Here is a 22,947-nt window from a genome sequence, read left to right on the forward strand (position 1 = left end):
ACTTAAAGACATTCTGGATTATATCATTGTGACACATCAAGACTGTTGGCACATCATCACATTCAAGGCCATGGGTACATCAGTACATTTGAAACATGGCAAATAGCAAAAGTCAAAATTTGCATTTTGGGGGCAGCTTACTTGTCAACTTCACCTGGTAGCTTGACCCCTGATTATTACAATTATTATTATTACTGGTATTATCAGGGGTCCCGAGTGGCCAAATGCACTTTCCATTACGGATCACTGCCATCTCACCTCTGTCTACGTGGGTTCGAGTCTTGGATTCGGCCAATGTGGGTATGTGAGAAAACTTGCCAGTAGCTTCTCATGAGTCGGTGGTTCTTTCCGGATTTTTCCCGGACTCTTCCTCCACCATTAATACTGGCCTCCATGTATAGCCTATCTTGTGCTGAAAAATGGTGTCAAACCCTACAACAACAACAACAACAGGTATTATCTCTGAAAACGTCAATGTTCTCCCCAGAGATCCTTACCATTGTGGTCCCCATGCATTATCATTTCAACCCAAGATGTTTTAGAACCAGCCAATCTGCCAATACACTATGCATAAGCACCAACTGCAATAATGTTTCCTACTTTCTTTAAAATTATTCTGTGACATTAACTTTGAGTGACCTCATTCTATGCCCTTTCCCTCAAATGCCACCTTCAAGTAGTTCCTGCTGAAAGAATTTCTCCCCATCTATCCAAGTAAAAACAGGAGCAACTTTAATTTTCGAATGTTACCTGTTTAAAGAACATTATAGAAAATGTTGTAGAACTGGTTTATTTCTTCATTTCCATTTCAGTAAGCAACAGTAAATTACTAGTCTGCAATTAGAATAAATATTACCCACAAATTCTACAATCAATACGTGCATAATAAACCTTATATGATTATGCATCAGATCATTTTTTTATTATTTTTACAATGATTATTAAACTTTGTCCTCCATGTTTTTTCTGTCTTTAAAAGAACTCTTTCAACAATGCTGATGATTAGACTTTCAACCTACTAATTAAACTCAAGACTGTAATTAAATCTTTTTACCACTGTGTAAATTTGGCAAATAAAGAACACCATGTACATTTTTATGAAAATTGAACTGGCAAAGACAGACAGACAAATAAACAAACATTTTATAACTCAGACCCCTAATATTATTCTGGGATATTTCCGCGAATCATATGAAACAGTGCATGCAGAACATTTGCCTCTACGTAATTAACTATTCTTAACTAATTATGAATGTTAAAAATTATGCCTTTTTTCAGGATAGCATGCATCTTAGAACGCGTCCTTTACAATGTCACCACTGTCACGATGTTTCAACAAAAAAATCCTGAGAAGAACACCTTTTTATTATGTTAGGCCACAATCAAGAGCTGGATTCGTATTTCCTGTTTACAACCAGCAAATGTAAATAATAAGGTAAGCATATATTTAATGCAGATTCATTGAATCTGAAAGCTAAATGTGAACTTTAAAAATTTAATGATCAGTAGTAGTAACAAATAAAGATGTCATACATACTGTCGAAATTACGGTGCACCTACTAATTGACGAAATCACAGGTGCGATTTCGAATACAGGTATGAATATATAAATACCCGTGCTTACGTAAAACAGATACATATGTTGCTTTGTAATGAATGATCTTACCCATTTTACTATGAAGAGTTCTTTTGTTTCGTCAAAATTCGCGTTTGATTCCTGCCATTAAATTGTAAAAAAAATTTATAAAAAATGTACACAATTGAAAACTGACTCAGTCGTTAGGCTTCCGTTGTAGATGTCGCTTCTGAAAGGGAAGTTACTTTGCCCTAGTCATTCCGCCAATGACCGAAAATATGCCACGGAAATAGAGATGGTCGTGATTGTATATACATGTACTATGTTTGCCAAATTAGGTCATGTGCATCCGATTTTTTGCATAAAACTTAATTGAAATATTAAATATTTCCAATTATCTTGTATATATACAAACTTTGGTAAACAGTTATTCATTCTTATTTCGTATCAGTCTTTGGGAATCTGTGATCAGAATTTTTAGTAGTGTAAAGATATGATCTGAGAGGAATTCATTTTTTTAAATTTTCATTGGAGTTACAATGGGTTCATTGACTTTTCGGACTAAACTACTATTTTGAGTTACTGAGAACACATTGACTTGATATATCAGGGCATTCATGGTTACTGGCATTCATTCAGAGCCTTCGGTACTTCTAGGCTTGTCTAAAGCGCTCTCCGTTACAGATCGCTGCCATCTCACCTCTGTCTGAGGTGGTTCGAGTCTCGGATTCAGCCAATGTGGGTATGTGAGAAAGCTTGCCAGTAGCTTCTCGTGGGTCGGTGGTTCTTTCCGGGGTTTTCCCGGGTTCTTCCTCCACCATTAATACTGTCCGCCATGTATAGCCTATCTTGTGCTGAAAAATGGCGTTAAACCCTACAACAACAACAACAACTTCTAGGCTTGTGATATGACATTTAGGACTTGCGATTTAATTCACAATACTGAAAGTGTTTCTTAAATTTTCATTTTGTAACCCCCAGCTCTAACCTTTTCAATCTATGTTGCATCTCTCTCTCTCTCTCTCTCTCTCTCTCTCTCTCTCTCTCTCTCTCTTCCTTTGCATTGGCCTCTCCTCTTTCTCTTTCTAAATTTGCATCATTTCCGTGATTTCTTTCCGAAACTGAAGCTTTGTTAATTCTAATTCCATATAGTTTTAAAAGTTGTAATTCTTTTAATTTCCTATCAAACCAGAGAGACTTACTAATCAAACCCCCAAAACGATAATCCAAAATTTCTTTTCCCATTATATACTGAATTAAAATAGTCTTTATCTCCTGTTATGTTAAAGATTCAATCGCTTAAAAAGATCGTAATATATGGCAACCTTAAGCGATGTGTCCATTTTCATAGACTTCGGATTTGAAACAATGATCACTTATTTAGAGCCGGATTTTTAAAAAATCTTTTTATTTATCCCCAGGCCTCTAGTTCAGAAAGTAAAATTGTTGGTCTCTAATGTAATCGCAGTAAATCGTTCGTTCTATGTTCAGAAATACCTCGATACAAAATAGTTCGTGGTACCCAAGATATAGAGACAGACAGACAGACATATTTTTAAAGAAATTTATGGATTTAGATTTATACACATAGTATGTTCGTCCCAGACATCAAAAGACGTTTGTATATATTTTTTTCTTTTGGCTATAGCTTTGTTTTTTTTTTTTAAACATTTACAATGTGTTAGAAAAAGTCCGTGATTAATAGAATCTAAGTTGGGGTTTGGACCGAGACAAGGAAATCCCAGTCAAGGGGTTATATTATTGATCTCCCCAAGAGGTTCTGTCGAGTGGGGATATAAATAATCTAATCCCGCGACTAGGATTTCCTTTTCTTGGCACAAACCGACATAAATTACTTTTCTCACCCAGTTTTTTCCAACTAAATTAAAATAACCCTGCACCCTCGCAGTTTAGTTAGGAGATTCAAAATACAGTATTCAGCTGATAATATTTATTATTGCCTCTCTCTGTATAAAGGTCATCAGGTTTTGTACTCTTTTATGAAAATCTGAATAATTATCTGAGTGAAATCCAGCTATATATACCGATAATAAAAAGGACAAAAATTCAAGGAAAAAGTTATAATTGTTATTTGTTGGAGTATTGCGCAATGAGATTTTTTGAGCCACTAGCTTTTGTTTATACTGCGCATTAAGACGAATATGTTAATGAGGGCACTGTGGTGACCTGTCGACGCTAAGTACACAAGTTCTACGCATAAGAATATAACAACATAAAATCATTAGATATTATTACTGTATTATCACATTTAATCGATGGATGCAACATGCAATTTAAAATAAATAATATCTTTTATACGGTTAAGTCTTAGCTTTCATCAGTTCTAATTTGGTAAATGTTCTATGGTAGGCAGCGGTACGATACTGTGCAGGACAGAAAATATAAATTTCCCAAAAAAGTCACGAATTAAACATTTCCTCATGTCACCACACACTTTGTTAGAATTGTACTCTGTAGGCATATTGTACTGCACAGTATCGTAACGGTAATACCGCCTGCCTATCTCTCTCTCTCTCTCTCTCTCTCTCTCTCTATATATATATATATATATATATATATATATACACACACATATATACATACATACTTTTGTATGTGATTAAGGCTATAGTTTTTGCATATATGACTTGCTTTTGTCTATATATATATATATATATATATATATATATATATATATATATATATATATATACATACATACTTTTGTATGTGATTAAGGGTATAGTTTTTGCATATATGACTTGCTTTTTGCTTACCCGATTTTTATCATGATTTAAGTAGTAAACAAGATGGTGCGTTCAAGAGTTTGTTGATTTTTCTGTAGGAGTCTTTGCCTTTCCCTAACAATCATTTGCGTCGCAGGTCAAGTGGGTATTTATATATAAAAGGACTTTTTCAACAATCATTCATTTCTGTTTCATATAAGTCGTTGGGAATCTATGATCAACTTTATATTTGTGTTCAGATATAATTTGAGTGGAATTAGTTATCTAAATTATTCATTGGAATTACAAAAGTGCACATTCACCTTTTGAACGAAACACTTTATGTGGGATTATTCAGAATTCAATCAAAGACATTCTGGATCGTGTCATTGTGGTATATCAGGGCATTCAAGACTTTTCGAATTCATTTGGAACATTCTGTACGTTTGGACTTGTGACTTGTGAGAGGGCATTTAGTATTATCTGAAATTTAATTCACAAAAGTGTCTCTTAAATTATTTGTTGATTTCAACTTTACCTATTAGTTTTGCTTCTTTGTGTTACAGCGTTCAAGATCTAGAATTTTAACAGAAATTGTAGTCTCGTCCGGGATATGAATTATTTTAAAATATTTCGGGCATAATGAAAATTACCTTTAATATTTAAATTGACTTTCTTTCTTAATTGTCAATCTCCCTGGCATGATTTTAATTTCACACATTTGAGAAATTTTCGTGAAACTGAAGCATGCACAATGTCATATAATGTAGTGAACTTTGTTTCAAGTCGGACCTATGGAGAGTTAGATTGTATGAAAAAGGGTGCGTCGCTTGAGCTTGCCGTATATTAGGATCTTTTGGAAGAGATTGAATCTTTAACAAAGCAGGAGATAAAGAATATTTTAATTCAGTATATAATGGCAAAGAAAATTCTGGATTATCATTTTGGGGGTTTGATTAGTAAGTCTGTCTCTGGTTTTGACAGGAAATTAAAGGAATTACAACTTTTAAAAAAGTGGAATTAGAATTAACAAAGCTTCAGCTTCAGAAAGAAATTACGGAAATGATGCAAATTTAGAAAGAGAAAGATGATAGTCTAATGAAAAACAGAGTGAGAGAGAAGAAGGAAAAATACAAATACAGATTCAGAGAGAGAGAGAGCACAAAGAAAGGGAAATGCAATATAGGGCATATCAGTCGACCAAGTGAAAAGCAACTGTTATGCCAACGTAGGCTATCCATGGTGGTCGACTTAAATCCTTTCTATTTTGTATCAATATTTTGAGCGTATACATGCGGTCAATAATTAAATTTCCTGGTGTAAAGCCACTGCAATTTCCTGCACATTTCGAGTAAAGAGTCTTTCACTCTGGTTTCGATCACAGAGGTGACGGTCTTTCCAGGAACAGATGCTAGATTGGCGTCGTCTTCGAGCTCCAGAGATCTGGGGTGGGTGGGTGTGAAGGCCTCCATAGCAGAGGGAACGGTCTTCTCTCCATCCCTATACCTTCTCCTTGCTGTCTCATATAATCTTACCCACCTCCCAATCTTAATAGGGCTAGAAGGTGATCCAGAAAATGGTCTGTATAGTTTCATGAAATTAGCAAAGAATCCTCTGCTTCTGGAGCTTTGCTATCAGTTAAATGCTGCTTATCCTGTTCTGTTGAGTCGAGGATTCAGCCAGTGTGGGTATGTGAGAAAGCTTGCCAGTAGCTTCTCGTGGGTCGGTGGTTCTTTCCAGGGTTTTTCCGGATTTTTCCTCCACCATTAATACTGGCCGCCATGTATAGCCTATCGTGTGCTGAAAAATGGCGTTAAACCCCACAACAACAACATACACAACAACAAATGTCTGTGAAGCCTGTTGGGGGTTTGTGTTCTTACAGAAGTTTCAATTGGCTGTTATTTGTTAAAGTGTCAATCGTAAACTGGTGCAAAATGAGAATGATAGATGTGTATTTTAACACCCAAATCGTACGCTTTATGTACACGCGTGCATATTTACGAGATGTCAATCTACATTGCATTAATAAATGTTGTAAATGTCTTTTGTATCTTGCTTCGTACTTCGATTAAGTCCACGGGATCTGCATGGCGATATTTCGGTAGAAACGAATCGTGTGCAAATAAGTGTCTAAGGGAGGCAACTTGTAAAAGGACTAACCTATCCAATTACAGGGGTCCTCAACTTTTCGAATTCAGTCTGTATCATAATACAAGATATTCAGAATTCGAAAAGGAAACAAAATCTTTTTAAAATGGCTGTTCCTCACTCTGTATTTTTCCCCAGGTACATTTAGAACTGACAAGACATCATATGAAGTCTTCTGGTTCTAACCCCATCTCAGTAGAACTTTCCATTCAAGAGGAGTTGGGATGACATTAATTTTCAAGATCACCACTGTGGCGGCCATATCGGATGTTTGAGCGGCACCATTTTCATTTAGGACCAAGTAGACTATGGGATATACGTGTACAGTTTCTCGGCACTCCTCCAAATAGTTTAAGAGATAGAGTGATAACAAACTTGTGCTAACGGACGGACGAGTGACGATCAACAGACCATCACATAAGATCTTCAGTTATATGAACAGTAGAGTAAATAAACTATCGATTCTTTAATATTAGTTATATGTTTTAGGGCCACCCGGAACCCGCATTACATTAGTTGCTTCAGTCATTCAAAAAGCGCCTGTACGATGTGTATTTAAAAGTTTTTAATATTTTATATTTATTTTGTTTATTTTAACCTGTCAAGAAATTTAATGCTGATTGATGGACAAAATAACGTTCTATAAACAATTACATGTAGATGCACGTGCTGAAAGTCGGACACATGCTGTTATATGCGAGTGACGTAAAGTGAGTATATGACTGGCATAAATATGTCTGAGAATAATAACAGTTCTGCAATGGAGCAAAAAAGCACAGTGCAAACTCAGAGAGCTCTAAGCGTATTCTCTGACTGATATTAAGGCCGGCTTAGATAATTAGAGGATGCAATTCTATGTCATATTCTACAATTTTGAGATGGTCTCATCACTGAAGATGACCCATGCCCTCGATGACATTGTCTGTGGGAAGTATATGCTGTGAAGAGGGCAATGAATGGATATACCCGATACATAATGGATGATAGTTCTATTCTCGTGGGAAATAATTATGCTATTCTTTTTATTATGAAATGAAGGGTCAGTTTAAACTCGGAAAGGTTTGTTGAAGCTCTCGTTGATGGCTGATCAAAAAAAAAAAAGACTTGGGTTTGAACCACCAAACAGCTACTAGCCAAGTATGAAAAGAGTCTGTATTTTAAAATTGTCAGATGTGATGGAATATGAATTTACATTTCTGAACCCGACTCGAGGGAAAATAACGACGTTTGGATCGTCAATCGAGTCTTATTTTTCCATGCAAAAGGCCATGTCGTCCAAGTATCTATGGCTGGCTTTGCTAGTGTTACTGGAGATTTCTATGCCCCAAAATTCTTGCTAAAAAGTAGTGGAACACTACCGAACAACCTGTCAGCGCACCGGTACCCGAGATATCCATCTACTCCATGAAAACGCACGGGCACATAAATGTGGACGTGCCGGCAGATTCTGATGGAGCATAGCATCCAAGCTTTGCCACATCATCCATACAGCCCTGGTTTAACGCCGTCTTTTTCGGATAACTTGTACAAAGAAGACAAAATTGCTCGAAAATAAATAAATACATTACACTAGAGAAGTAATTCAGACAGTTTAGTCTGGGCTTCTAATGAAATTAAAACCATAATCGGCAACACCAAGTCGCCCTATTGTCACAATCACTATAGCATAATCGTGCATCTCTATATTTGACAAAATTAAGAAATATCACTGTAAATATTATAATATTATTCTTTTAGAGCAAGTGACATGGACAGCTGAGAAATTTTCAATTAATCAAGTTATAAATGCAATAATACGTCACATGCAGTGAAATCAATAAAAGCTTAATTCTTACTGGGCAGATATTTTGACGTGAAAAGAGAGTAAATCTTGTAACGCAAATCGTTCAGAAAATTTCTTTAAATCGAGCACCCCTCCTAAACTTTAGTTGGCATAACACTCACAATTGTGAACAAAATTTATCTTATCCTTTTGAAACTAGTAGTAAGTTTGTAGCAGTTTTAATCCAGTTAAGCTGCTTCTAGATGGAGAAAATCAAAATAGAAATTAACTTTTGCTGCCACTGAAAATATATATTCCAGATTAAACACCATCAAACAGTATATGTGTATATGTCCAACTCCATATAACTTCATTGCTCATTGCTATATTTGCACCTGAGGTAAAATTGTTCAAAATGGACACGGGGTGAAGACAGCTGGAAGTGTTCCAATCTCTTCAATAAAGTGCTAGCATTCATAAAAACACGGTTCATAGTTGTATAATACTTTAAATCACTTCGAGAAACTGAATCTGAAAGGACTTCATGGCCACAGACAAAACCAACCTATTAAAATACCTATCCCATTCCAGGTTCAGTGGATGTATGATACTGAGATAAATGATTTTCAGGTGTTTTCCTTCTCTGTCAAACAGATGGATATTGCCAGAAGAATTTCCACAAATAAGAAGATTTTTAAACTTGTCGATGGCTACTCCAGTTGGATTTATCAGTTTTGGATGTGCATATATACATAGAGGTTTCTGTTTCAAAAGTTTTGAAGTGGAATGTTGCTTGAACGCGAAAACTTTATGTTTATCTCTGTCAGAGACATAAATCAGATTATTTGATGGGTCACCTATGATGTACGTCAGCGAAGAAAACATTTGATTGCCTCTGGAGTTTTTATCCAAATACTGCAGACATTCTCCATTCTGGTCAATGATACGGACACAATCTTTGCACGTCAAAATAAAAACTTCGTTGAGAAAAACAATGCCTAATATATCTTCCGGAGATTGTACAGATGATATTAACTTAATTTCCTTGGAAAGTTCGTATACACTGATTTCGCATATATCGGGCTCCGTAACAACGTATCTATTTCCCTGCATTCTTGTCAGAAAACTTGGGTTTCCTCGAGTGGATACTCTGTGAAGCAATGTTCCTTCGACGTCATAGAGTTTTAGTGACTTGTTGTCAGCGTCTACCATGAGCAACTTGTCGTCTTCTACAAATAATACAGATCGAATCTTCGGTAATGCCTTTTCACCAGGAACAGAAACTTTAAAACTGGATATTGGTTTTAAAGCATGTATATGTTGTTTTGCAGATTCTGATGAAAATGTCTGCAATTTGCAGCTTTCCTCTTTGACCGTAACTAATCCAAATGTCGAAAACCGATTCAGTACGTCAGAAGCCTCAATGGGAACAAAATGGAGATTAGACTCATACATACCAGCGAGCTTTTCTGGAAGCTCTGTTTTCAGAGTGGCCATGCTTTTCTGTATTTCTCGAAATGCATAGAATCGGTCAAGCTCTAATCCTTGACTGACTACCTGTATCTTGGAGAGAAGATAAGATACTAACTGTTGATGATCACGTAACCAATCGGAATCCCTCTCAACTGTGTCAGATTCTTTTTCTTGTGCATTACTTGCCTCGCACAGTGTATGGTCCTTCACTCTCTCGACCTGATCAACCAATGTATTCCGCAATAATGTTACTTTCTCTGTGATATCCAAGTGCTGCTTTCCAAGTCGTGCGGCATTTTGTTTCCGATTTTGAAGTACAGCACTAAGGTCAGAATGGATGCGATTAAGTTCATCCTCCATTTTTGTGGTTTTGCCAGGAAAGTCTGGATCTTCTACAATAGCTTCTATTTCCTCGACATTTTCACAAACACGGTGTTTTGTTACAGCGCACTTCATACAATATGGCTGCTCGTGACTAAAACAGAAGAAAGTTAGGTCCATGGCATGATCAGTGCACCTGCGATTGTCTTTTTTGTGTGTCATATAGTGTGTTTCTTCAATTTTCATGATTTTATGACTCTTCAGACTCTTCATTGATTGGTGATACTCTGCACAATTGTTACACAATGTTTCTTGACAGTCTTGGCACCATGATGTTGCATAAACTGATTCAAATCCACGTAGAAGGCATACTTCACACTTCAAATGCTCACTTTTCTCCGATTCAACTGGAGATGAATGTTCATCATTTATACTAGACTTTTCTGCCAATTTCCGGGCATCGCCTCCGACACGATCAATGCCACGTGTTAGTTTCGTATCAGCACGACAATAAGGACATGGAAAAAAGCAAGCTAATCCAGACTCTCCTTCAGAAACGCTAGATAATATAGTTACCAATGCAACTTTCGCAAAATGCGTGTAGACATGGTACAGACCTTGAATTCTTCAACGTTTCCATACATATTGGGCAGTTCGGTATACCATTCGGATCTGTCGTATCGACACACTCCGCCATCTTAGCGTATTATCAATATAGGAACATATACATACTTCCTTGTTGAGGTATAACACTTTGATCGATGTAACTTGTTTCGCCAATTAGAATGCAACAACTCTCCTATTCAGGATCGCTAAAAGAACCAGTGATATTCAATATATTTCTCTCTTCCACATCATACGTAAACAATCACTGCTGCATCTCTGAGTCACCTACAAATAACTGCAACCCTTATGCCACTTATTTCCCACCCATGCGAAAGACTAATCTACCTAATGTGATAACTTTACTTTTGTTGTGTCAGTCAACTTGGCTCAGTCCACGCGCTAGGAACTAGTTTTAAAAGGAAAAACACTAATTCTGCTTTACCTGATGGAGTTGTTATAATGTCAAACAAACACTATATATATATATATATATATATATATATATATATATATATATATATATATATATATATATATATATATATATATATATATATATATATATATATATAAGAATCTGATGAATTAAACTTACAAACTGGCTCAAATATTAATGCTAGTACAGTGTCAACGCCGGATATAAGCGACTTCGGATTATACGGTGAAGAAGCCAAAGTCCCGTTTGCACAATTGGATGGTGATATCTTCGTTTTCGATACTGATTGTTTCGATTATCGTGTCGGCTCAGCTGTTTAGCTTGGACCACAAGGCAACGAAAAACATTTTTGTTCTTCTTCTGAATACATGGCGGAGAAAAACAAATGTTTATATCACGAACATTGTGGATCAATAGCACACCAGACATATACGATACCAGCATCAAGGAGGTGTGAGCCTTTCTTGGGTTCTACATTGTAATGAGCATCATGAAGACACCAAAATACTCTATTGCTTGGATCATATCAGCATATTTTGGGATCCCAGGAATGCCTGAAATCATGACTAGGGACAGGTTCGAAAGACTAAGCAAGTAATTCCATGGTAGTGAAATAAATGTAAACACAGGCAAAGGTAAACCAGGATATAACAAGATTTTGCAAATACGATCTTTCTAGGACACAGTGTTGGGGATTTTACCAAGTTTCCCTGCTATCTTTGCCTTTGAGACAGCAGGAACACCAAGGCACACTACCACAGGCGTGACTCGCCACAGCGGACGGAGTTCTCTGTGGGGAGGAACAACGTCAAGTGAGAGACACTGGTGGATCCCCGGAAGGTGCTGATGCCACCACTGGACATCAAACTGGGCCTTATGAAACAATTTGTCAGAGCTCTAGATAAGAAGTCGGCAGCCTTGAAGTACTTCAAGACTTCTTCCCTAAGCTGTCTGAGGCAAAGGTCAAAGCCGATGTCTACGTCGGACCACATATATAGATGATCCTGAAGTGCAATGAATTCCCCAAGAAGCTCACTAGTAAGGAGAAAGCAGCTTGGAACAGCTTTGTCGCAGTGGTTTGGGGTTTTATGGGTAATCACAAGGCCGAAAACTATGTGGAGCTGGTTGAGACTCTGGTGAAGAACTACAGCACAATGGGCTGCAGGATGTCCCTCAAAGTCCATATCCTTGATCCTCATCTTGATAAATTCAAGGAGGACATGGAAGCGTACTCGGAGGAGCAAGGCGAGCGCTTCCACCAGGATATACTGGACTTTGAACGCCGCTACCGAGGACAGTATAACGAGAACATGATGGGAGACTACATTTGGGGGCTGATTCGTCAAAGAGATTTACAATATAATCGTAAATCTCAAAAAATAATCGCTTCTAAATCTTTGGTGGTCATTTTTGTATTATTTTAGTATAAATGCATGCTAATTTTGATTCATGTGGTTTTTTTTCTGGCTTTATGTGACTGAAAAGACACAAATTAGTCCGTTTTCTCATTGGAAATAGGTAAATTTCAAAACATCACTGTCCTGGTCACAAAGGCAAAGTTTGTGGGGAATGATAGCCATTTTCTATACTTTTTAGGTATAAGCAATTACGAAATAACACTTACTACCCATGAACAAAAATTGTGTTACATAGTGTGATGTGACCTTTTGAGAAGATGTGGCGTTTCACCTTAATTAACCTTATCAATGTCCATTACAAATAGAAAAAGCTATCATCAGAAGCACGTGAGCGTATTTGAACAGTTTGTATTCAGGTAATAATGTTATGTAAGCTGTCCTGTTGTGTCTTTTTTGGTTAACATTTCCCAGTTTGATTATTTTTCATGATAACATCCTCTACCCTCCGCTAAAGACAAAAGAAAAATGATGTATAATTTGTCATTTCATGTATTTGTTATCATTTCCTGTCGAGTGTTTATTGTTTATATTTTTGAAGGATTCTATACAACGAGTTGGCGTCTCTTTCATATGAAAAAAACATATCAGTCTTTTACAATTTTTGTGCATCGTATCTCATTTAGTACCAGATGGTGTGAGAACACACTTACTCTGCAACCGTGTAGTTGTTAATTAGTTTCCCTGGTTTCGACACATTGCATATTTGTGGTTGCCAACCATTAACCGATGGATTCATCGTAGTTCTAAATTTTTCTCTACATTAAAGTTCATGTCATGTATTTTCTAAATTATTTAAGGGAGACATACAATTTCATATTGAACTGGAAAAAAAAATCACGGAACTTAAGGATCTGCTTTACTTTGATGTCTCAAATAACGTGCTAAATTTAATTTACTGAGAATCTGCACTTTCAATATATTATAAGAACCCGGGTTTTGAGCTTAAGCTTGAAAATCTTTTCTCTTAAATAAAAGTAGTGAATAGGGATACCCTAGCGTCAAGGGGACTTTAATGTTAAACTAGGAGGGTTGTACCCTGGTGTCAAGGGAAATTTAACATGGGGCAAAGTGAGTTTGTACCCTGGCGTCAAGGGAAATTTAACATGGTGGGACTGTCCAGCGTCAAGGGAAATTTAACATTATGGGACTGTCTAGCGTCAAGGGAAATTTAACATGGTGGGACTGTCTAGCGTCAAGGGAAATTGAACGGGACATGGAGAGAACACAGACAATAGACAACAGACATTTAAAAAAAAAAATGAGACATGAAAGTTAATTTCTTTTCGAGACCTATGAATGGCCCTGAAAAGGGCCTTTGGGTTTATGTTAACCTTATTCCATTTAACAAAGAGGGCATGGCATTGGTCTTCTTCTTTTCCTCAAACTCTGTCTCACTTCTGGACCGTAAATTAAAACCCTCTTTAAACAACCTTGCCTTTCTACGTAGATTCTTCTCTTCCACACGCTTGTATTTGTCATCCTGACAATAGTCCACGAGGATCGGACATACATCGGTAAGTCCGACCGGAACAGCATTGAAGAGACTAGAGTAGAGGATTCCACGTCGGTCCACATCTTGGTGACGAGAACAGGTGAAGGAATGCAGCGAACTGCGGTTATTTATAGGGAAAGGGAGGATCGAAACGGATTGAGTTCATTGACCAATCCAAACACTAGTTACAAAATTCAGTCACCATTCGTCCAGTCGGAAGAGAGCAGTCCTTGACGTCACATTCCCTATATAGAGTCGCTAGCGTTTGGGCTCAGTCAATCCATGCGACACAGCATAAACATGACGCAAACTCAGAAGACGATGAATTGGGGTGCACCGGCCGTGGAGACTACCCAAGTGAACCCGGACTTACTTCCAGAAGAGGATACCAATTGGGATTTTGTGGATTTTCTTTCGCAAGAATTTGTTCCGGAACCAGTACCTTCGCCACCTTCTCCTTCTTTACCGGACGTGGAAAATTTTAAACTGAGACAGAAAGAAGAATTGCAGAAATTTATACAACAGCAAAAGGAATCAGAACAAGCTTTTGTCCTACAGCAACAGCAGCAAGAAGAAGAGGTCAGAAAGAAACAACAAGAAGAAGCAGCAAAGAAACAAGAGGGTGAAAGTCAAACTGTTACGATACTGTTAGACATTTTACCGGAGTTAAGAAGTCTGAAACAAATGTATCAGACTTCTTTATTACGACCGAAGAGAAAAAGACCTTCCCGAGCTAAACAACCCAACCCTGTGACAACACCTACCATACCACCCTTAGTGATTTCTACCAAATCATCATCATCGACAGTACACAGTCCAGAAGTAGGCCTTGGCCGTGGCAAAGGCTTAAGGCAGTTAAAGTTGATTGTTTGAATCAACAAATACCCCAAAGGCCCTTTTCAGGGCCACCCATTTCTCTCGAAAAGAGATACTATTTCAATTGCCAACATCAATTAAAACTAGAAAAAAACCAACCTTTTTTACCCCTATGGTACGTGTGAATGTTTGAGTGCGTGTGTGTAGATTCTTATTCTAAAAATCATAACCAAGAGACACTTACGTTTTATAGACTGTATATTCTGGTACAAATTTTACAATCCAATTCACATCACGGCACTTTAAAAAAGTTCATAGGCTTCTTCTTTGTCATTTTTCACACTCTTTGTTTTTTAAAGTTCTTCACTTTCACAACTTTTTCCTCCTCTTCATCCTCACTTTCTCCCCTTCTTTTTTTCTCCTGTTTCTGTTTCTTCACCTGTCTGCTTTCTTCCTCTTCTTCCTCTCCATAACTTCCCTCTTCTTCTTCTTGTTCCTGTTGTTTCTGAGGGCAATCTGGAGACCAATGTCCTTTTTCTTGACAATGATAACAGGTATCTTGACTTTTGTCTCTTTTAGCCCCTGTTTTGCTTTCTTGACGGTCTGGACACTCTGAAGACCAATGCCCTTTCTTCTTACAATATAGCAAATATCTTGACTTTTATCTCGAAAGGAAGCAGAGTAGTCCGTCGGCTTGTCTGAAGAAAATTTTCTGATAACCCCTCGCAAAGCTCTGATAAAAAGTTCAATCTGTGTAGTCTCTTCCATCGTTTTGTTTAGTTTGAGAGTGAAATGAATAGTGGAAGGACAAGACACACACCCTTTATATATACGTTGGTTTGTCATGGATATAAAGTAGACCATGGTGTTTCACATGTAGTCATTTGACTTTTTACAGTCAAGATGAAACGATCAAATCCAATCGAGAAGAAAGAAGAAAGTAATGGACAAGAAAGTCATGGACAAGATACAACACGTGCAACAATCCAATGACCAATTTGACACCACCGACGGAAAAGCGACACTGTTCATGACCCACGTTTCTTCTCCCAAAGGGACCGAACGCAAAAAGGTGTTATTGGTGGACGAGCTTCGTAGCACCAAAACAAGCCTCGTCCGAATTAACGACCCTCAAGACTAGATGTGTTTTGCCAGGGCTATCGTGATGGGACGAACCTATGTCAACAAGAATGACACGGCAGAATGGAAAAGAGCCTGGAAAACTATTCAACAATCGGACCGAGCCAAACAACGAAATGAAGCAGAACTCCTGTTACAACAAGCCGGCCTGTCCAAAGACACACCCTGTGGCATTCCTGAAATGCAAAAATTGCAAGATGTCCTAGCTCCACGCAACACCTTGAAAGTGCACCCTCAAGAAGTGCGCGGGCCCTCTGTTGTTTCGAGACCAAGACTTTAAGGACGGAAAATACATTCATCTTTATCATCACGATGAACATTTCGATACCATTACCAGTATCACCGCATTCCTGGGATACGGTTATTACTGTGAGAAATGTGACTATGGCTATAACAATCGAGAGCAACACAAACATTGTGAATCGAAATGCTCAGGATGTTTGGCCTCTCAACCCTGTCTGGACAAAGGACAAGAAAGAGTGGATTATCCAATTTGTCTGCTCACTTTTGTCATCCCTACCTGTTACAGACAACATCCGAAGACAAAAGGTTCACAGCAGAAATGTGCTTGTCAACTCCTGAGATTGTGCCCTACGTGTGGACAAGGCATATGTACCAACAGTCCCAAGGCACACGTACGTCCAGGAAAGAAAAAATGTCACATTTGTCACCAAATCGTGAACTTGGAACATCAATGTTACATGCAAAAATACCAACCCCAACATGAGGAAGATGAGGACGACAAGAAGAAAGGCAATTTCATCTTTTTCGATTTCGAATGCATGCAAGAGACCGGCATTCACATTCCTAATTTCTGCGTGGCTCATCGAGCGGGCGAAAAGCGCATTCAAGAACCTAGTCATTGACCTCACTGTAGCAAGATTCCTGGAGGGCGTGAAAAAATCTTTCGGTGACCGAACACGTTAGCCGAAATTACCCAATGGGCCTTAGACCCCATCGACAAGACGTGGAGCCAAGAGGACATCAAACGTTACGGAGATTGTCATCGTCATCCCACAGTCATGGCCCACAATTTCTCGGGATACGATGGACAGTTTCTTCTCAGATACTATACGGAACAAGGTACCGAACGTCCTAAAGTGACTTTGAACGGAGCCAAAATCATTTTCATGCAAGTGGGACAAGTACAGTTTAAAGATTCAATGAGTTACTTGGCCATGCCTTTGAGTCGAATGCCTAAAACGTTTGGAATGACAGAAATGGCTAAAGGGTACTTTCCACACTTTTTCAATACGGAAGCCAATCAACACGCCGTTCTACCCCATTTACCTGAGGCTCACTATTACGACCCCGACAACATGCGTACCGAACAACGAGAAGCTTTCTACGCTTGGTACCTGACCCATGCCTCGGACCCTTTTGACTTTCAGGAAGAAATGTTAAAGTATTGTCGTTCCGACGTGAACATTTTGCGGCAGTGCTGTGGAAAATTTCGAGAACTGTTCATGGAACACGGAGGGGTCGATCCTTTGAAAGAAGCTTGCACCATTGCCAAAGCGTGTTCCTTAGTGTACCGGCAACGTTTCATGCCTGAAAACACTCTGGCTGTCATTAGCCCTCAAACGACTAACTTTGTCAAACGTCAGTATTCGGTCAAAGCCCTACGTTGGTTACATTACTTGTGCGACAAGGAAGACAAATGGATTCAGCATGCCCGCAACGGAGGGGGAGAAAAGACCATCGGTACACATTCGGTAGATGGCTGGGACTTAGAAAACCCCAAGATCGTGTACGAGTTTAACGGTTGTTTATTTCACGGATGTCCCGTCTGCTACCCTGATCGTAACACTAAAAATCAGTTTTTACAACGAACCATGGAAGACTTGTACCAGGACACTTGTCAGCGACGCCTGAAGTTAGAACAGCAAGGATACCAAGTGGTGGAAATGTGGGAACACGAGTACGATCACCGTTTGAAAATCGTTACCGAGTTTAAAAGCATTGTGGAAAGTTACCAGTGGGTGGACCCCCTGAACCCGAGGGATAGTTTGTACGGAGGAAGGACTAATGCCACCTGTTTGTTGTACCAAGCCGACGAAGAGAAAGGAGAAGAAATATTTGGACGTGTGTTTCCTGTATCCCTACGTGTGCAAATATTGTCACTTTCCTGCAGGACACACGCAATTGCTGACGGAACACATCGACCTGAAAAACATTCGACAATATGAAGGTTTGATTAAATGTAAAGTTTTGCCTCCCACGGACTTATACCATCCCGTGTTACCTCACCATTGTCAAGGCAAGCTGATGTTTCCCTTGTGCCGTTCTTGTGCCGAAACGTGTAACCAAGGCCAACCTTGTCAGCACACCCAGGAAGAACGTGCCTTGACGGGGACGTGGGTTAGCGTGGAATTGTTCAAAGCTCTGGACATGGGATACCAACTGTTAGAAGTGTACGAAATTTGTCACTTTCCCAAGACACAACAATACCACAAGGGTGACCCAGGCCAGAAAGGCATTTTTGCAGACTACGTGGATGCCTTTTTGAAACTGAAACAAGAAGCCAGTGGCTATCCTTCCTGGTGTCACACTCCCGAAGACGAAAAGACATTCAAAGAGAAATACTTGGAGCAGGAAGGCATCCCTTTTGACCACATCGAGAAAAACGAAGGCAGGCGATCGTTTGCCAAAGTGATATTAAATTGTTTGTGGGGTAAAATGGCACAACGACCGTGTTTACCCAAGACGGAATATTTGACTGAACCTTCCCGCTACTTCCAGATGATTCACGACAAAACCAAATACATGAAACACGTGGACGTCGTTCGTGAGGATTTTATTTTGGTCAATTACGAAGAAGATCTGGACTTTGTAGAAGCCGACGCATTTGGAAATGTCATCATTGCGGCTTACGTGACCGCTCATGCTCGCTTACAATTGTACGAAGCTTTAGAACTGTTAGGGGAACGCGTCCTGTACTTTGACACGGACAGTTGTATTTACATTGAGCGCACGGGTCAACATCACCCTGACATCGAAGGACACCGTTTAGGATCCTGGACAGACGAGCACCCCGACAACAAGATTCTAAGTTTCGCGAGTGGCGGTCCTAAAAATTACGGCTACGAATACCGGGACAAACAAAGAGAAGTGCACACGGAGTGTAAAGTGAAAGGATTGACTCTGAATTATCGTACCAGTCGAGTGGTGAATTTTGGCGTATTGAAAGAAGCCTTGCAGTCTGGACAGGATGAAAACTTTAAAGTGACCACCTACCAGCCAAACAAGTTTGTACGTTTACCCACTCACCAAATCGTCAGTCGATCCTTGGAATTTGGAAAAAGTCTATTAAATCGTGTACCAGAAGCGAGTGCGACTTCCCAATCACTTCACTTTGCCATATGGACATGTCGGTATTGGTCTGTATATAAAAAGGGACAATGTCCAAGATCGATAGTTCATTGTGACTACCAAGACCAAGCGAACAAGATGAATCCTTTGAAAGAGACAGCATTCAAGTTTGGGGATTGTAAAAAAAATGTACCTTCCCATAGTGTGACTAAAATTGGATGGATAAGACCCATGCATTGCGACGGAAAATGTCCGGAAGGAAACTGCAAGTGTCCATGCGGCTACCACTGTAATTGCGTAGGTTTGCAGACGAGTGCGATGCTGAGCCGTGCGATGTGAGCGATGCTGTACGCTGTGACCTTAGTGATACCGTAAAGCATCATGGGAACTTTGTTCTCACTACCCCTATCATGGAAAGTGATGCTGTGCGTGTCAAACCTGATGGATGCGAAAGCGATGCCACTCGTCCTCTTGGACACTTTACTGGTTTTCATGGTCAATGTGGATGTCAACCTTTACGTCTACCACCAGACGGATGTCATACAGCCCTGAACAAACTCCTGTCGATATCACCCTACCCTCATCGAAACGAACCTGTGAAAGACGAATATTCGTTCCCTGTGCGTTTGTCTGAATACTGCAGCTTTGAAAATCGTTTTCAATCGTTCAAAGGAAAATGGCTTAAATATCTGGGAGGACCAACCCCCGAAGAATTAGCCAGAGCCAGATTTTTCTACTTGGGCGAAGGGGATAAAGTCAAGTGTTTCAGTTGCGGTGTGTCACTTCACCACTGGGAACCACAAGATTCAGCCTACCTGGAACATGCTCGATGGTCTCCCAGTTGTCACTATTTACCTTTAGTGGGATGATATCTGTAACCCCTGAATGGACACTTTACAAGAGAACATTCGTGGTTTGCCTGTGGAGTTGAGAGAACGCTTTTACCGAGAACTGGTCAAAATTCAAGTCAAACGTATATAACAATTGCATCCGTTACGTCACCGGTGTTTGAACCACTGGTACCTGAATGCTATAAGAGGAGTGATTCAGTTGAAAGTGTTTCATTGGACAGACCTTCATCAACTATCCCGTCCTTCAAATGATTGTTTTGTTACTAATGATTCTATTTGCTACCAGGTAGACTTGGTGCAACAAATTTCAGAGGAAGAAGAGTTAAAGGAATACCAACATCTTTTACACAATGACACCTTAGTGAAAGAGGAGACTTCTAAACGAACTGTGATGTGTAAGTTTGTGACTAAACTATTTAGATTTGCTACTGGAGTAAAGCCATCTCTGACCAGACAGTACACTTATTGTCTCCGACAAAAAAAAGTTTTTTAGTATGACCTATTCATGGATACTTTACAAGAGAACATTCGTGGATTGCCTGTGGAATTGAGAGAGCGGATTTACCGAGAACTGTCAAAATACAAGTCAAACGTAAAGAACAATTGCATCCGTTACGTCACCGGTGTTTGAACCACTGGTACCTGAATGCTATAAGAGAACTGATTCGTAAGAAATTGTTCCAGTGGTCAGACATTGTTCAACACTTTGAGGTCGCAAATGATCGACATGTTCATGATTTTGGTTACTTCGAGATTCACCTAGTGCAACGAATTGAGGAAGAAGAGTTAAAGGATTGCCAACATAATTTGCGTGGAATCAACTTAGTGGAAGAGGAAACTACTAAACGAACTCTGAACTGTACGTTACAGTATGCAACATTTAAATTTCCTACTGGAGTAAAATCATTTCTGGCTAGAAAGTACCTTTATTGCATCCCCCAAAAAGAGACTATAAAAACAGGTTGCCATACCACGGCTTATATCACAAGTGATTGAACAGATTCCATGGAAGCAACTCATTGACAGTATTCAAACCGTCTATGATTACCATCGCTTAGTACGACAACTGTATCCATTGAATTTGGGTCGACGCGTAGTGTGTGTCTTGGTGACTTGTTTTCTGGGATTTGGTTTATCAGCCGATTCCTTGTGGACTCTTTACGAACAGTACTTATCACCCAATTCAACATAAAAGTGGTGCCTTTAAATGGTGACGAGAGACTCATTTTGCTCAAAGCCTTACGTTTTCATTTGGATACGTCTCGACCTCTACGGGAAAAAAAGATTCGTCAACTTTTAGCTACCGAAGACGTGTATGACGATGTGTGTGTAGCTTGTGACTTACACCCCCATTGGACAGATGTACGTGCCTGGAAAAAATGGGGTTTTGAGGCTTGGACCCAAGAAGTGGCCCAGTATGCTCGAGAGTTGTGATCCTTCCTTTCAACGTCCAAAGAAAAGAGTCACTTTTCAACCTGTGTTGGTGACAGTACCAGAAGAACCCGTCACCCAGGACAGGACTGTCATGGACATTCCTGAAAGACCCTTTCGGGAGGACACTTGTGTGACCTTACCCCTGTTGAACTTGTCAGAACAGTACCCAAAAGATATTGTACAGAAACTTGTTTCTATTCCACGTTGATCGTTTTCATGTGCATTTTATCGTTGTACTTAAGCCTTTGGCTTTTATGTATTTTTGTCTTTCGTGTTCATTTTTGAAACATCAATAAACGTGCCCTGAAAAAAGTATAAAACTCTTGTCTTGTCTGTTTTCGTGTCACAAGTGACATTCCTAACACTATGGCTACCTCTGCTGTCACTGCTCCCTTACCTCCACTTTCAAAGTCATCGACGAACACTTAGATCGTGCCAGTTGGGAGGCTTTGCGTCTTCGCCATCCCTTTAACATGCTCATTGCTGGACCTAGCGGTTCAGGCAAAACCGAATATGTCAAACGTTTGATCGAACATAAACATCATTTGATCGATCGTCCACCTCAAAGCATCGTGTGGTGTTACAAAGAGTGGCAATCGGCGTACAGCCTCTTGCGGAAGGCATTCCTAACGAAGACGACGGAATCATGTCTGACCCCCGTCAAACCCCTTCGGTCATTTTCGATAACATGTTAGGAGAAGACGAAGAAGAAATTAAACTGTGGTTTACGTGCAAAGGGCATCATCGTAATGCCAGTGTCATTTACATCACTCAAAATTTGTTTCAACAAAGTAAAGCCCATCGTACCATCAGTCTCAATGCTCATTACGTGGTCTTGTTTAAAAGCCCTCGAGATAAATCGCAAGTGCAAGTCTTAGCCAAACAGTTAGGAACGCCTTGACTCACTCAGGCGTACGACAATGCCACTCAAACTCCACACGCCTATTTACTCGTCGATTTGAAACCTACTAACCCCGATTATTTGCGATTTCGTACCCATTTGTTTCACCACTGGTGTCAAGACGGAGGGTCTGTCCTGTACACGTCTCCGTCCTCGACTTAACCCCACAAAAAAAATCTATAAAAACCTCAGACAATTTTCGTCTGTCTCACACAGTGTCAACATAACGTCCCTTCAGTCTCATCTTCCCGTCAAATTGATTCGTGCCTTGTATGGCGTCAGTCGCGAAAAAAATCCACAAATACGTGCTCGTGTCGTAGAAGCCAGTCTCAAAGAAGTGTTACGATGGTTCACGGTGACAGCACGTCAATTACTGCAAGGCATCATTCAGATTCCTCATCAAACCGAACGCTTTTTTGATCGAAACAAAGAAGCTTTGACCCAACTGGCAGATCGCCGCATCGACATTCAAGTCAAAAAGCAAATCATTTTGAAACCTGGAGGGAGTGGTACTCAAGGAGCTGTCATCATT

General features: G+C 39.4%; 2 protein-coding genes across 4 annotated transcripts in view; both read right to left on the reverse strand.

The window, feature by feature from the left end:
- The window catches only part of LOC149798348 (neuronal membrane glycoprotein M6-a-like), a 37,630-nt gene extending 35,841 nt beyond the window's left edge, over positions 1-1,789 (reverse strand). For all 3 annotated transcript variants that reach the window (XR_016421998.1, XM_089963495.1, XM_089963494.1), the window contains exon 1: positions 1,667-1,789. Coding sequence is in view for 2 of the 3 variants with exons in the window: in XM_089963495.1 (XP_089819621.1) it covers positions 1,667-1,670 (4 nt within the window). In the remaining variant the exon portion in view is untranslated. The remainder of the gene's footprint in view (positions 1-1,666) is intronic.
- A 6,240-nt stretch (positions 1,790-8,029) lies between these two features.
- Positions 8,030-13,205, reverse strand: LOC149798349 (uncharacterized). The gene is made up of 2 exons (XM_089960866.1): positions 13,120-13,205; positions 8,030-10,634 (listed from the first exon to the last, which is right to left on the reverse strand). Exons 1-2 carry the CDS (start codon positions 13,203-13,205, stop codon positions 8,723-8,725), a joined length of 1,998 nt encoding a protein of 665 aa, XP_089816992.1. The 3' UTR covers positions 8,030-8,722.
- Positions 13,206-22,947: the final 9,742 nt, after the last annotated feature.

The sequence above is a fragment of the Sinohyriopsis cumingii genome, chromosome 6, assembly GCF_028554795.1.
Source record: "Sinohyriopsis cumingii isolate HCF-2022 chromosome 6, ASM2855479v2, whole genome shotgun sequence".
Taxonomy (NCBI): Eukaryota; Metazoa; Mollusca; class Bivalvia; order Unionida; family Unionidae; genus Sinohyriopsis; species Sinohyriopsis cumingii.